The sequence below is a fragment of the Synchiropus splendidus genome, chromosome 13 (assembly GCF_027744825.2).
Source record: "Synchiropus splendidus isolate RoL2022-P1 chromosome 13, RoL_Sspl_1.0, whole genome shotgun sequence".
In the NCBI taxonomy this organism is placed as follows: Eukaryota; Metazoa; Chordata; class Actinopteri; order Syngnathiformes; family Callionymidae; genus Synchiropus; species Synchiropus splendidus.
This window is the reverse complement of record NC_071346.1, coordinates 17,384,221-17,399,738: the sequence shown is the minus strand read 5'-3', so window position 1 is coordinate 17,399,738 and position 15,518 is coordinate 17,384,221. Positions and strand designations below refer to the sequence as shown.

General features: G+C 40.6%; 2 protein-coding genes across 2 annotated transcripts; one reads left to right on the top strand and one right to left on the bottom strand.

Annotated features, from left to right (window-relative positions):
* The first annotated feature begins 1,177 nt into the window (after positions 1-1,177).
* Positions 1,178-5,145, top strand: cahz (carbonic anhydrase). The gene is made up of 7 exons (XM_053882895.1): positions 1,178-1,316; positions 1,392-1,589; positions 2,602-2,720; positions 3,279-3,371; positions 3,458-3,520; positions 3,589-3,744; positions 4,736-5,145. Exons 1-7 carry the CDS (start codon positions 1,283-1,285, stop codon positions 4,853-4,855), a joined length of 783 nt encoding a protein of 260 aa, XP_053738870.1. The 5' UTR covers positions 1,178-1,282; the 3' UTR covers positions 4,856-5,145.
* Positions 5,146-9,331: 4,186 nt separating this feature from the next.
* buc2l (bucky ball 2-like) lies at positions 9,332-15,097 on the bottom strand. The gene is made up of 5 exons (XM_053882255.1): positions 14,808-15,097; positions 10,983-12,598; positions 10,409-10,426; positions 10,110-10,170; positions 9,332-9,360 (listed from the first exon to the last, which is right to left on the bottom strand). Exons 1-5 carry the CDS (start codon positions 15,073-15,075, stop codon positions 9,332-9,334), a joined length of 1,992 nt encoding a protein of 663 aa, XP_053738230.1. The 5' UTR covers positions 15,076-15,097.
* Positions 15,098-15,518: the final 421 nt, after the last annotated feature.

Sequence of the window (15,518 nt, the reverse complement as noted above, 5' to 3'; positions counted from 1 at the left end):
TTCTTTTTTTCAAATTTTGTTCCCACTAAATGATAGATGTTTTGAGAACACCACACTCAAGTAAAAAAGTTATTTTGTGCTCTTGTCCCAAGGTCTCTGACTTTCTCTTTCAGTGTAAGGTTATTTCCCTCTTTATTTTGTCATTTTCCTTCCTTAAAAGCTTGACAATTTCCTCTTGTTGCCTTTGAATTAGCTCACATCGTGTAGTCATCTGTGTTTAACATAATATTATGATTATTATTATTTTACTTGGTGGTTTAATCCCTTGTGTAGGATCCATTCTCATAAGCCATTTCATTGGAATACACTAGGATTGCGCTTTGCTTGCAGGTCCTGGGGAATCATGCAGTGCTACATCCTGAAGCCTCTTTTACCTGGTTTTCAACTTAATGAATCAGCATCATGCAGATATTTTCAGGGAAGTGCGGCAACTGCTCAGCCTCCACTGTATCTGGACTATTTCAGTCCTGACTCCATTTCTTCATAAAATATTTTGTTCTTCATTTAATGTATGGTTGCAGTTGTGAGCATTTATAAAAGCATCAGAGCCTTTAGGTTTATCAATGGATAAAGCTCTGCAACTTCAGGTTACTCTGAGAAGTGATGCTTTTGTGGCAAATAAAAAAAGAAAAATTAATAAAAAAGCAATAAAAATAATAATTAGTTTGAACCTACCACAAAGCTGATGAGGCTTCATGCGAATGCGTACTAATATTCGGAGCTCACTAGATGGCACTCTCTAAAATCATTTAACAATCCCTTCAATGAAACCTCACATCATTTTAAACCATCAACTGCTGAGCAGTGAAAAGGAGGACACTGTTTCATGAAGCCTCATCATCCCACCACTGACCACCATCACTTCTTTTGAATGTGCAGGGAACCCCTGACATGTATGACACACATTAGTGGATTACCTGAATTGCAAAGACCAATTGCAGGTGAAAGAAATATGTGGAGAGGAGAGTGTATGGGGCCACTTGTGAGAGCATAGGTGTTAAATCATGGAGATGGTAAAAAGGCAATGGTATCTGAGATCACAGGAAGTAAAAATAAATGACGGAAAATAAAGGAAGGTGATATCATGAAGGTTGAGTCGAGGAAAGGAAAGCAGAGAAAGCAGAAAAAGCAGAGGGTAAGGGAGGTGGACCGTCTCGGTCTCGCAGATCATGCCAAACCCACTGTTGTGGGAAGCTATATAAGAACCTCCAGTGATGATGAGGGCAGATCTTTCTTTTCCTTTCTCCTGTTTTACAGCAACGACCTGCAGTCGGGAGCAGTCATGTCTCACGCGTGGGGATATGGACCCAACAATGGTGAGACATTGGCTCTAATCATGATGAAACGAATTTCATTCATTAACAAAATGGAATTTGTTTTGTCTCCACCAGGACCTGACAAATGGCAAGAGAACTACCCAGTTGCTAATGGGGCCAGGCAGTCTCCAATTAACATTGTTCCAAACGAAGCCCAGTATGACAGATCTCTGAAGGCTCTCAAGCTCAAGTATGACCCATCCAACTCCACAGGGATTCTCAACAATGGACACTCCTTCCAGGTGGACTTTGTGGATGATGCCGACACATCCAGTAAGTAAGAACGCATTGTGTGAAACAAATGAAGAGCAAAGTTTCTCCCACTCCCTAAAAATTTTGTCAGAAAACTTTATAATGTGTGCACAACAACAGTTTGTGTTACAAATGGTTTGGAACATTGACATTGTATTAGTTCTCAAACTAATGTTTAAACAAGCTACAATACAGGGTTGACACAGGTTTAATTTAGTTTAATTTAATTCAAATTTATTTGTTCAAGTATTTCAATATGATTGATTAATTCAGTCTAAATAGTCTTTTGAACTTAATCTTCCATAATGTGTGTGTGTGTGTGTGAGAGAGAGAGAGCCGTGCACCCTCCCTCTAATGACTTATCTCAGGATTACGTGTATCTCCACCCTGTTGTGTGTTCTGTTATAGATAACAGTATCGAGATGTCCCGCCCTTGCTATCACTGTAACCTGCTGACACTCAGTTCCAAGAAATCATGCCGCGCACCTTGTTTGTGTCTCATTGAAATAGGCTATAGACTATAGCTTTAGTAGAAGACTTCACGTATTCATATTCTGTTTGTAGCTCTTAGTGTATCACATACACATCATGTTCATACTGGACATCAACACTTTTCAAAATGTTCTCATGAAATAGTTGTTATTGATATTATTTTTCATATGAAGTTAAAACTGCTAACAATGGGTCTTAAAGGGGCTTCGTCTTTGTGGAATTCGTCTTACTCAGCACAAATGACCAATTGAAAAATGACCATTCAACTGATCAAAGATATCAATCTATAGGCAAAAAGGGGAAAAGGGGAAAGTAAATTACTTGGAACATTGTTCTCTCACACTACAGTATAGGTTAAGATGATGTTTCCTTCACTGCCGATACTTCCTAAAATGGAAAAGTACAACCGGGCCCCTTTAAGGAAAGACAGTATGGTGGAAAATACAAAGTTGCTCGTAATTTGTATTACAGTTTTTCTTAAGACAGCAATGGGATTGAACAGAGAAATAATTGTAGTGTAAACACAGTTTGGTTGTATCAGCCCTCACAGGTGGCCCCATCTCTGGAACCTATCGTCTGAGACAGTTCCACTTCCACTGGGGAGCCAGTGATGCTAAAGGCTCTGAGCACACTGTCAATGGCATCAACTTCCCATGTGAGGTATGTTCACAAACAGTATGTACCTTCAGGAGGACAGCAACTCTGACTCTTTAAAACAGATTGCCATTGTCAATAATTTTTCGACAATCTTCTCAACCTAATATATAGCCTCTATATAGCCTCACCTTTAATTCACAATTCACAAGTTAAGCACACAGCTTGGACTTCTATACAAGTAAAACTCATGTTAATGATTTTGAAGCTATTATAATTCCATGAATAGACCAAGACTTTAGACCAAATTTAGTGTCATGTCGGAAATATTAACACTTTCTTCTGAAATTGTGTCAGCAAACCAGGAAGACATGGTGAGATAATGTTTCTCAGTTGGATAAAAAAAACAGCTGAGCGATCACCCACAAAAGAAAGAGAACTAGTTTGGACTTCCATGTAAAGATGATGGTTGTTTGTTTGCATGGATGTCAGCCATCATGACAGTGGTGCGATGGTGGTGCCCAAACCGGTCCGCATGCCACCAGGTTTGCTCATCATCATCAGGCCTTCACTGCATAGCTGGTTTGACATTGTCACCAGGCATATAATGGTGTTGTTTTTCAGCTCCATTTGGTGCACTGGAATACACAGTACCCAAGCTTTGGTGAGGCAGCCAGCCAACCTGATGGACTTGCCGTAGTTGGCGTCTTTCTTAAGGTGATGACATCATGTTGAGATCCTAGATGGTCAGAAGGAGTCAGAAAATCCATCATTAATATTTATTCAGTGGTATTTTTGTACAGATTGGACCTGCTAACCCCAGACTTCAGAAGGTCCTTGATGCACTGGACTTTATTAAAACAAAGGTAAGAAAGACGGAAGGATCGATGAATGTGTTTGAACGTGTTGCTCTAAAACTAATCGGAATTTGCAGGGAAAGCAGACTGCCTTCATCGACTTTGACCCAAAAGTTCTCCTACCTTCTTCCCTGGATTACTGGACATATGAGGGCTCTCTCACCACACCTCCTCTGCTGGAGAGTGTCACTTGGATCGTTCTAAAGGAGCCCATCAGTGTCAGTCCTGCCCAGGTACTGTATGAATAACTACTCATCGCTTAGGTAGCCACTACAGCAGCTTTTCTTTTTGTCTTGTTGCATGAGTATATCCTTAAGAAATCTGTTTAATGGAGATAAAACACACAGACTCAAGCAATGTCCGTCAGACTAAAACTCAAAATCCAGCCCCAAGGAAGAAATTATTTTCACTGAAATCATCAAATATACATGCTACAAGATCCTCTGACTGTTTTAGGTCACTCATTCATTTGTCATTCTAAATGGCTTATTGCTTCATGTTACTTCAGCTATCAAAGGCATGTTCCCATGTTGATACACAAAGTGGTTGCTGATGCTGAAAATATGCATAGCTCTACTTTATATCAGGACAACATGTAATGGTCTGCAACTACAATACGCATGGAAATCTGACATGTTAAATAAAGTAGAAAAAACTTTATTTAGCATGTTTCACAGGTGCAAAAAGTTCATGTTGTTTATCACACCTGTGCGCAGGAAGAAGACACATCCTGTTTAGAAAAACAAGTACATTTTTAATGAACAGCAAACTTCATTCTTATGCAAGCTTAAATCATAGTGGCACTGGTTGCTGAAGAGGAAGCGCCAGTGGAAGATGCCAGTCATCCAAGACATCTTTCTCTGAGATGTGAGTTTAGAAAAAATGGTATCATGTTTTGCATCTGGGATATGACAGGGAGCCAGAACATTTCTTCTGCTGTCTCAGGCATGAATAATGGCTGTGTTTCTTTGTTTCCTGTGAGGACAGATTTTACCACTTGTCAAGACAAATTCTGGCACACGAGGCAGTTGTTCCCAGTGCTCCCCTGCCATCTTATACTACGGCAAAATCTGGGAATAGGCGTCGAAATGTGGTAGCGGAGGGTTTATTTTTGTTTTGGGGTTTATTTTGGTCATTGCTTTCATCTTTTTTTCTAGAACGTTTTGTCCCAGGCACTGCAACTTTTCCACGACCAGTGTTTTATGGATGATTTCTTTTCATCAGATGGCAAAGTTCCGCAGCCTTCTCTTTACGGGTGAGACTGAGGCCCCGTGCTGCATGGTGGACAACTATCGCCCCCCCCAGCCTCTGAAGGGACGCCAGGTCCGAGCCTCCTTCAAATGAACCCAGCTTGTCTTCCTTATTAACAGTAGATGCGTTTTCTGTCCATAACATGAAAACAATAGGACTAAATCATCTAGATCTTACTGCTTCCACGGCCTTTGCAACCCATTGTACTAGATCGCTTCTTCGCTCGCTTCATCTTTCAACTGGAATTATCTGAGTTTGAAATCGAAATAACCATGATTATGACCTTTCATCTGCAGTTCTAAACTATTCATGAAAACTTAAAAAGCTCTGTATTTTGAAAACCTCTTGTGTGACTGTTGAATCAATAAACTCTTGAACCAAAATTGCAGTCATGTTATGTGAGTGTTTTTTTTTTGTTTGTTTAACCTCCATGTCAAGATGCACTTTTGGCCCTTTTGGGATGGGTTTATGAGGCTTCATGAAACGGTGGTGGAGAGGTTCCATAACAAACCATTACTAGTGGACAGTCAGACGAGGGAAGGCAGAGTCAGGTCCTTGTTTGTGAATTTAAAAAACAAAATTTAAAGTTGAGTGGCGTCTTGAGGGTGTGGGCAGTTGTGATTGAGAATGCTTGTGTGTGAGTGAGACGTGATGCTGAGGAGAAGCAAGGGAGCAGCGTAGCCCCATTGAGGGGGTGGCTTGTGCATGTGTGTGCTAGAACTCGCCCCCTCTCTTTCACTAGAATTCGTTGTACAGTCTGTCTACTCCTATGTGTGTGTATGAGAACTCACCCCTCCCTTTCCTTCTGCACCCAGTCTGAGGAACATTTCAACATCATGGAAATTTGAAATGTCTTGAGTTTCATGTACTTTTAACAGTAACAGTAGATACATACTGAATACATTGACTATATGCATCAGGATATGTGGATTATGTAGTAACTCTAATATATTTTTAATTTTAAACAACTCAAAATAGCCACCATTTGCTTTGTTGCCACCTCCTTCACCTTGAGAAGAATGTACCTCTCCATGTTGTTCAGTGTGTGATGCCCCTTACGGTTTCACATCAGCCCATATGAGACAAAATACTCCATTTGAACCTGATCCCTGATTCAGGCTTTAATTTTATTTTGTTTTCTGTGCAAAAATACCTGCACAACAGATGGCATTGTCATTGATATATTGTCTGATTTTGAAAAGAATATTGAATTTTCTTTTTTTCATGTTAATAAAAAAAATGTGATGAAAATTGGATGAACAAATGACACACAGACCCGGATAAGTCATGTTTTCATTTATACATTCATTTATCGACACATTTTTTCGTTAATGTACCACTACAATACAAGAAAATTAGATGGGACGCAAAGATGCTGGCTAATAATAATAACAATAACAACAATATAATAATAATAGTAATAACAATATAATATAACAATACCACACAGCGTCCTAGTGGTTAGCACTCTTGCCTTGCACCAAGAAGGTTGTGGGTTTGATTCCCAGGTTGGACCAATGGCTTTTCTACATGGAGTTTGCATTTTCTCCCTGTGTGGGTTTTCTCTGGAGATCTGGAGACATGCTCACTAGGTCAACTGGACACAAAACTGCCCATAGGTCTGTGTGTCCTGTCCTGTCCTGTGTGACTGTCCAGGAAAATGTTTTGTGCATGAACATTTTTTAAATGAAATCAGTCACACTATACATAACTAACCACGGGTAACTACACATGGTCCACTTGCTAATTTTATCAATGACATCTCACTTCCGGTGCTGCAGGTACACGCTAGTGCTCTATATTTAGGGCATGATTTAGAAGATGTTCCTATGGTGCTCTCAGTAACTTCAGAAACCAAGGTCTGTGGTCTAAGAGAGAGCGAGAGAGAGAGAGAGAGACAGAGAGAGAGAGAGACTGCTGTTAATAAACCATCTTCAATCTGTGTCTCACTGCTCAGCTATTCTGGATATTTATGGACTCCAGGACTCGCTGTTTCCTTCAGTTGGAAGCAATCCTCCACGTTTACTAAATTTGGCTTGATTGGAAAATTTAAATAAGTTTGGAGCGCATCATGAACAGAGACTAAATGTTGGGCAAACAGGTCAAAGAGTCAGACACCAAATGTGCACAAGAGAGGAATAACCAACTGCTTATCTGTCCGCTCCTACTACTTGTATGGGATAACTCATTTTCTCTCCATCTCTGTCTTCTCCTTCCTCAACAAACCACTCGCTTACACACAGAGCATCTCTTCGGGCTTGAGCAATGGCAGTAGCCATGGCAACTGCATGTTCATATCACAAATATAGAACATGGGGGTGGAGAGGCAGCTTTTCATTGGAATGGTTTGGAAGCAGACAAGAGCGACCCATTCAAAGATGGCTGCTCATCAATAATTAGCCCAGAAAATAAGGTTATTTTGACCAAGTGGGAAAGTGCAGCACTGACACTTGACAGTGGATTTGGAGCAGGAACTATCGTGAGGGTAGTTTATAGTAAGCATCATAATCTGTCCTGTAAACAGCACTGTGGAATGGGAACAAAGATGTGATGGGTACAGTGTGAGGTGTGGTCATATGCTTTGAATTATGGTATGATCAAACTTATTGTAACACATAATTAAGGATTAACAATATTAATTTTTCCATTTGTTAAAGTGTTGTGCAGCACAGCTAGTTAGGAAAGAGGGGGCAGCTGCTGCAATACAAAGTGAAAAATGTTTTATCTCTGGCGAGAATCTTTTGTGATTACTCCAAATAGATTAGGAGCGCGCAAGTCATAATCTGCTTTCCTGGTCTGCTGGTATCTCAGTGTCAATATGAGAGAGAAAATACTCAACATTCAAGAGGAACATGCAAACCCAATGTACCACCATAGAGGGTTCGAAATATCTTTGTTTTAACCATTTCACTGGGGAATTCAAAAGGCTGTTTCTCCATCACTCAGAACATTTAATGTCTGCGAAAGGTAAATTTATAAAAAAAAAAACAATTGGTAACACGTGACCTAAAAGTCCCACATTTCATGCATTTTAAGTACATTCATCAGACATTCATGATTATGATGGTTTATATTTACAGTATGTATGGTAACTAATACTTATTAAAGGGCCAATCCAAAATGACCTGAATTTCCTGAATTTATTCTCTTTATGATTGTTAACTGTGTGATAATAAACTTTCATAACATCTTCCATGATGTCTTATGTCTTGTCCATGATTATGTCTCATGAATGTACTATTAGCATTCTAGATGAGACCTTTAGATAAAATGTGAAGAGATCATTTTAGTACATCTTTTTTAAGAGGTTACTTGTAATGTGTTTCACATGTTTGTCTATATAAGTTTTCTCATGTGTCATTGCACCTAGGGTGTTTACACATCGAGAACCAACTACATACAGGACATGACTAATAAAATTGCAAGAGGAACCTAACATACATTTACACGTACTACATTTTAATATTAATCACTTAGTCGTGTGACGGTTTGGGCCAAAAACATCACAAATGACTGCTACAAGAATCAGTAAAGATAGAGCTTATTCACTGAAAGTTGACAGGGGGGTCCTTTTGTTGTTTTTAAACAACGTAAGGATACCACAGAGTGTACATTTTGAGACAGAAAAACAATTTTAAAAACTACTTTAAAAAAGTACACCACAGGAAAGGTACGGAATGTAATACACAAAACATGCAGAGCACAGCAGGCTATTTTGATGTGAGAACCATATCCCTAGTGTTGGAGTTATGGGGATGTGATGAAGTTGTGTTGTGCAGTTGACGGTTGATGAGGCATGACACAGGGAAAAATGGGTGTTGTTAAAAGAAAAGTGGCACATAATTTAAACACTCTCTAAGATAATCCTTCTGTCTTCCCACAATGCAAGTATTAAAGAAGTACTGACAAGCAGCCAAACATATTGCACAATTAGTAAAGAAAATGAGCATATTTTAACACCAACATAAATTGGCACTGCATTAGAAAAATAAACAATACAAAAAGACTAAACAATACAGATTTAACAATGGCAGTGAGTTCGGTCAGAGTTTATTATGCAGCCAGAAGGAAAGACAGACGCTTCATTATGCAGCGAGGGTGTCACCGAAGGCTCTGCTCAGTGCCATCAGGGTGTCCTGTAGGAGGTGGGACAGGTTCGCCATCATGGACGACAGTTTGGTCACATTAGTCCCGTCTCCCACCTTCTCCACGCAGTACAGCCCAGAACAGATCTGGCCCTCTTAACTCGTGTGTCCAGTCTCTTCCCTACAAATGGGTCCAATGGACTAGCTAGCATGACAAGATGCAACAAAGCAGCCACATCTCACATAATGGAAAATGATGGTCATTGTGTATGTATGACCAAATAGAAACACTATAGAATGGGTTTGCTCACTCTGCCAAGAGCGGTTGATCTTTATTGCCAGTAAATCTCAGAGGCACATTAAAACACAGGAATTGATTTTCAGACATTTATTTAATAACTTACACATAGAAAATACATATTCAAAAAAACTGTTTACTTCAATTATTTTAAGATAAAATAGTTATCCCGCAAAAGGTCCTGGTTCAGTAGATGGAGTTTCTCCCAACACCACCTAAAACAAAGACATCAGTTTAATACGAATATAGCAAAGTGCTGGTGGAACAGCAAAGAACATTTTTGGTAAATTTCTTTTATCTTGGTTAAGAACACATAATACCAGCCAAGTCGAGGTGCAAATGGGTTGAATGAAAGATGAATGGACTTTAAGGTGCCATCACCCGTTATTTCAGGGAGTTCTTTTAAGAAAATATAAAGCATTCTGATGAGAGCTCTTCCCCTTAGAAAGCAGTAACTTCAATTTGCATATTTAACTATACAAACATGAGGACGTCTCCTGGCAATTCTTTCATGTCAAATTCATATGGAAAGTCGGGCACATTTTCTGGAGTCCTAGATGAGATTTTTGGCTCAGCGAAGGGACCCAGTTCAGGAGCCTCACTTCTTTTCAATGACGGCAATTCAAAAAATGCAATTCCCAACTTCCCGTTTCGTATTCTTCAGTATCGTAAAGGGCTTTCACCGATGTCCCACCCCCACATCTGTGAAGCTGTGTGCTCCCTTTCCGCTGCTGGAGATAACCTCCCATTTTAAACTGAGTGTGCAGTGCACAGCTAGGGAGACAGCGACTTAAGTCGTCTGGGTTGTGTTTTTTATCTGGTTGTTTTAATAGTTATTATTGTTGGAGTCTGCTAGTCCGACCAACTTCATTGTAGATTCTGAATAGACCCATACAAATGAAGACAGATTCTCAACGACTAATACAATTGAGACCAAAATACACTCCAAAGTATGATATTGTACCAAAGTCTCTTGCAGCATCCACACCATAGCTGAGGCCAATCAGATTATGAAAAATTGATTTCTGAATTGCAGCAAAACTTCACAAACACATATTTGGAAAAACCCTCCCACCGATAAGCCCTAAAGTGAAGCTGGAGTATCCGTCATGCTGCTGGTCATCATGATTCTGTTTGCTCCCAAATTCAAGCTGAATTATTTTCCTAAAATCCAAAACATCCTTGCAGGTTCAAATAATTTCATCCCACGATTTGCCAAAACATTTACTAATATTTCCCACAGCTCATCTCCAGCCCATTTACCTTGTTCATGTTGAACATCTGAGCAAGAAGACTCAATTGAGCTTAAATTAGAGATGGGCTGACTCATTTTCAGAGCTTAATAGGTGGCGCTCTTGGTTTAAAAATAATGTGAGGTTTTTATTCAAGCGGTTGTTCAAACCAAAAGTTTTTCAAGCAGAGAGTGCCATCTAGAGGGCTCTGAAAATTTGGCCAACATTTCATGAAGCTTCATAAGTGGGATAGGAACTTCACCATATATATATATATATATATATATTAATTTGGACTCAAAAGCTCAGTTCTATACCAAACTAACAGATAAGTTATATAATCTGAAATTACCTTGCCGTTTGTTTTTCCACTGATGGTGTCTCTTTGGATGTTTTTGTCCATTACCATTCAAGCAGACTCCATCAGCTTTGCTGTCATCCCCTCGCACGACTACATAGCAGAAAGAAGTATTACTCATGGATGCTCGGACGTCACCAGGATAAACATGAATGTCACAACAGCGATCATTTGTATGGGGTGTGCTCAAAAGAATAAAAGATTCAGTAACTTCACCTTTCTGTTTAATATGCTTAGCATGGAGCACCGTTGTGTCCTGACACGGGCAGAACTGAAGGTCTGTGCACTGAACTCCACAGTCCACCAGGTCTTTCTTGGATGGAGAAACATTGTGCTGGTCACTGGCGGGGACGATCAGCTGCAGCCGCTCCTGTTGCTTTTGTGGTTCAATAATCTCTAAAGGGCTACTGTGGTTGCAATGTCCTGCAGACATCTGCTTTAGTTCAAGAGGAGCAGTTAGCTGCTCGATTAAAATACTCGTTTCCTGGTTTGGGGATTTAGATGCCACAGGTTCAGAAGACCTATTCGTATTAAATTTAGGAAGCAAAGATGCAGGACTTAAGCCACCAGAGTGGTCTTTAAGGTGGTGCAGAATATCATCCAACAGGTCACTTGCAACATCAATTATTGGACCTGTCATCTGATGTACGACCTTGGGGGACATACTCGACACTGGAGATTTCGATGGGGACAAACAGTGTGGGCGGCATTTTGACCGCTGCCCATCATTTTTGGGTAACACTGGGTAATCAACTTCTGATTCCTTGGTCATCTTCAGCATTTCAGACGTAGAGTTTTGTAGCATCCATTCCTTAGAAGGGATGAAGGGAGCAAGAGACTCCACGGACCAGACTGACTCGTTCAGTTTTGGTTTAGTTTGGTACGAGCTGAATGGTATAAAGGCAAGAGTCTCCGTGGTGTCCTTGGGCAGAGTCACACTGTTTTCATCATGGTTTCCTTCCTGTATAGCTTCAATACAATGCAAAGTTTTCATGAAAACATTTTCCCCGCTTACAGGTTTTGCTGCTTGTGTTTCACTGCCATTGAACATCTGGTCTTCATGATATTGTGTGGAGCTAGCTTGTGCCAATATGCCTTCGTCCCTCGTCTCTGTGCGATTTGGGTCATCGCACTTTTCTTTCTCACCTTCGGTTTCACAGGATGGCTGCTGGAGCCCTGTCTGAGGCTGCTCATTGTCAACTGCACCTCTGGTTTCAGCCTGGGGAGTTCCACCACCCCAACTCATGAGAATGTCAGGAACCGAGTGCCGCCTCTCTTTGCCGGTCACGTCCTCTCGTTGAGATGAGCTACAAACAGGATTTAAGCTTTCCGTCGAACTCACTGACCATATGTTGAAATGGCCATTTTTGTTCCTAGTACTGCCAAACTGTCCAATTTGCATCTCCAAAGATGGCTTCACATTCGATTGCAAATCCTTTTGAACAGACTGAACATCTATCAATTTTCTTTTGACCTCGACAGCATCTGTGGTATTGCAGGTCGGCGATGTCAGGTTAGCAACTTCAGTGAAGCGTTTGCGGGAGCTGGATGATGATGGAGAGCTTGAAGCTGTTCCCTGACCAGAATCAGATCCAACTACAGGACTTGGACAGTATCTAGTCACGTCCCTCCGCGTAGGTTCAGTTTGGACTTCCGAGTTCACAGTCTCCCGTCCAATAACAGGCTGTTGTGGCCGAACTCTCCGAGCCTGGTAAGGGTTTTGTTGAGGCGCCATGGGAGCATGGAGAGGAGGTTGAAAGAAGCGTCTGTAATCTACTGGCTGCAAGTGAGGGTGTGGCATTACGTAGGCTGGAGCGTCAATGTAAGGAGGAGGCAGGAATGGGGGCATCACCATACTGTAGCCTACGAAGAAGAAAAAGGAACATTAAAATGGACAATACACAAGCTGTGTTTCTGAATTTTAATCAGAAGCACAATACTGACTCATCATCACGCCTATCTCTTGAAATGCGACAACTGGAACAATGAAATCAACAATGAAGTTACAACTTGGAAAATAGGCTGACAAACAAACTAGTGGCGCTGTGGCACAAATACTTAATGCTACTGCACTTTCTGTGTTTTTGACAGCATTGCTTTGTATGTGTTCAAAAGAGCATATGGACAGATTTGCATGAAATATGTGAAATGTATGTATGTGACTGGATCCAGGCATTCTTCTAACCTTGGGAGACAGGATGACTAAAATATATACTTTTAGCAGCTTTCGCACTGTATGAACCGTTTCAGTTCTAGGAACCATTTGACAGATTAAATGGTTCCAGTACGTGTTTGAACAGCAGGATCCAGGAAACAAATGAATGACCTTTTCAGTCCCACTTCCAGAGCAGGGCCTATTCATTAGTTCCTTTGGAACTGTCAACCCTCAGCGACGTGTGAAAGCAGACACCTGGAGGACTTTTGTTTATGATTGCATGTTAAATATATTTCTAACACATGAAACTCTCAATAAGGCATTAGCAGTGTCAGAGAGACCGAGTAGTGTAGGGTTTATTCAATAATGTTTCAAATCACAGACCATCATCAAATCAATGATCAACATTAGTAATGGGTAGATGAGGTCATGAAACTATTTTTTTTGCAGAGGCAATGAAACAGAGGCCACTAGATGGCATTCTTGGTGTAGAAATGATGTGAAGTTTCATAGGATTTGTTGTTCAAGTCCAAACATTTTACAGCAGACAGTGCCACCTGGCGGCCTCTGAAAACCAGGACACTGTTTCATGAGACCTCATCTGGCCATCACTAATCAACATGAATAGTTAGTTCAGTATTTTAAATAGTTTAACTTGTGCAATGTATTTTGTGTTTATAATTGATCGGCGAGAAGTCTGTGGAGCGGAGAATCAACTGATGCCTCAACACTCACAGACCGCTGCAGTCAGTCAGATATTCACGGGTCCATAGTCTGTGATAACTTAACTGATCAGACGCCACACACAGAACTTGGCAGTCTCTGGTTATTTAATCAGTATTAAACACAAAATCTGTCTCTTGGTTTGAGGCACATTCTAATATTGAGGACAACATTAACACTGCTTGGTCATTGCTCACGATTGTACAAGTGTCTAGACAAAATGTTTGATTGTGTTGTCAGGGTTTCTGCTTCGCACAATAAGATTATGGGATCAAGATAAAAAAAAATACTGTGTGCACTACCAGAGGACAAAAGGTTTTCAGACTGTGTTATACAAATAATGACAGACACTCAACCCGGCTAGGTTAGCAGGTTTTGTGATACAAACAACAAACCATCTTATCTACTGTCTTCCTTCAGTTAATCCCAAATTTACAAATTTCACTTAATATTTCTGATAATCCACAGAAATAAGAAATGAAGGGCCAGACCCGATTGGATGTTTTGAGTGCTGCTCTGCACCACCGATAGTTGCTGAATATGCTGAACTCTCACAATGCTCACAAAATGCCAGAGAGGTTAAGAGCCATTCGGTCACTAGAATAAAAACAGAAAGTGTAGGTGCAAGCAAACAGCATCTGCCAGTCATGTGTCACCAGCTCTGAAATTACGGCACACGTTATATAGTGTTCCGAAGTCAAAAACTAACAAGACCTTCCAAGGAGGAGTTCCACTGAACTGCAGACATTAGAAGCAATAAGTAAATTTCACCTGTTTGGTTTGTCTGTCAACTGCATAACTCAAAGCATTGACATTTTTATGAAACGTTCCTAAAAGGCTCACAATAAAGATGGTTACGTTTTCATGGCATTCTGTAGTATGTTTGGTCAACCAGTAGCCTGGCTTCTCAACTCTGCACATTGACTTATAAAACATCATGTGACTATGGAAACAAAGTGTGCATTGTTTATCCAATGGCTGTTGAGACTGCTAGGTATGACTTGTATTGCAGAGTGAACGACACTGGGGGTTAATAATAATTATCGACATTAAAGAAAATGCATATATTCACATTGTGATAGAGAATTTGATCACACCAAATCTAGAAAGGAGTGCATCTACACCACTGGACTGGGATCAGTTAGTCATTTTGTGTGAAATCAAGCCAGAGACACAATACAATATTCCACTTACCTATGCCAGGAAAGCCCATAAAGGGGTTGAAAGGAAAAGAAACAGGCCACTGGTAAGGAAGGAAAGGTGGGGGAGGAGGTGCTTGAACATAGTAGACAGGCCTGGGAGGGAGGTGGTGTTGAGGGTGAGGTGGTGGGTCTTGATTGATATGATGATCTTGCTGACCAGCACTTGGCTCACTGCTGCGTGAATTGGACCGGGGATGTGGAAGAGCTGGTGCTGGATGAGCTGGTGCTGGATGAGGTGGGGGTCCAATGATTGCTGCCATGATCCTACAGATGGGAGATGTTTTCCAATCATTGGTCTAGCAACAAGACAGCTGCATTTCTATCAGTGTTAATCTGCAAACATAAAATGGGCTCTAAATGGCGTCACAAATCACTGAAGACAATGTTAAAGATAGAAAATAGTGAATAAAAAGCTCCTCTCCTTCCTTGTTTGATGATTATAATCCAAAAAGGCAGCATCATTCTGGAAGGAGATATAGATAGATAACATAGATACATACACTCACTCACTCAATCTGATCCAAAACTGAAAGAGCATTCACTCTGCGCTTCAGAATAAGGAGTTCTCCAGTTTCCACGACCAGAAGGCGCTTATCATATTAAACAAATAACAACTTACTCCGAATCATCACATTTTGCGCTAAATTCTCATTTAAAATCCGTGCATTGTTGTGTGCACCCTTTATAATGGCGGCTATTGGGT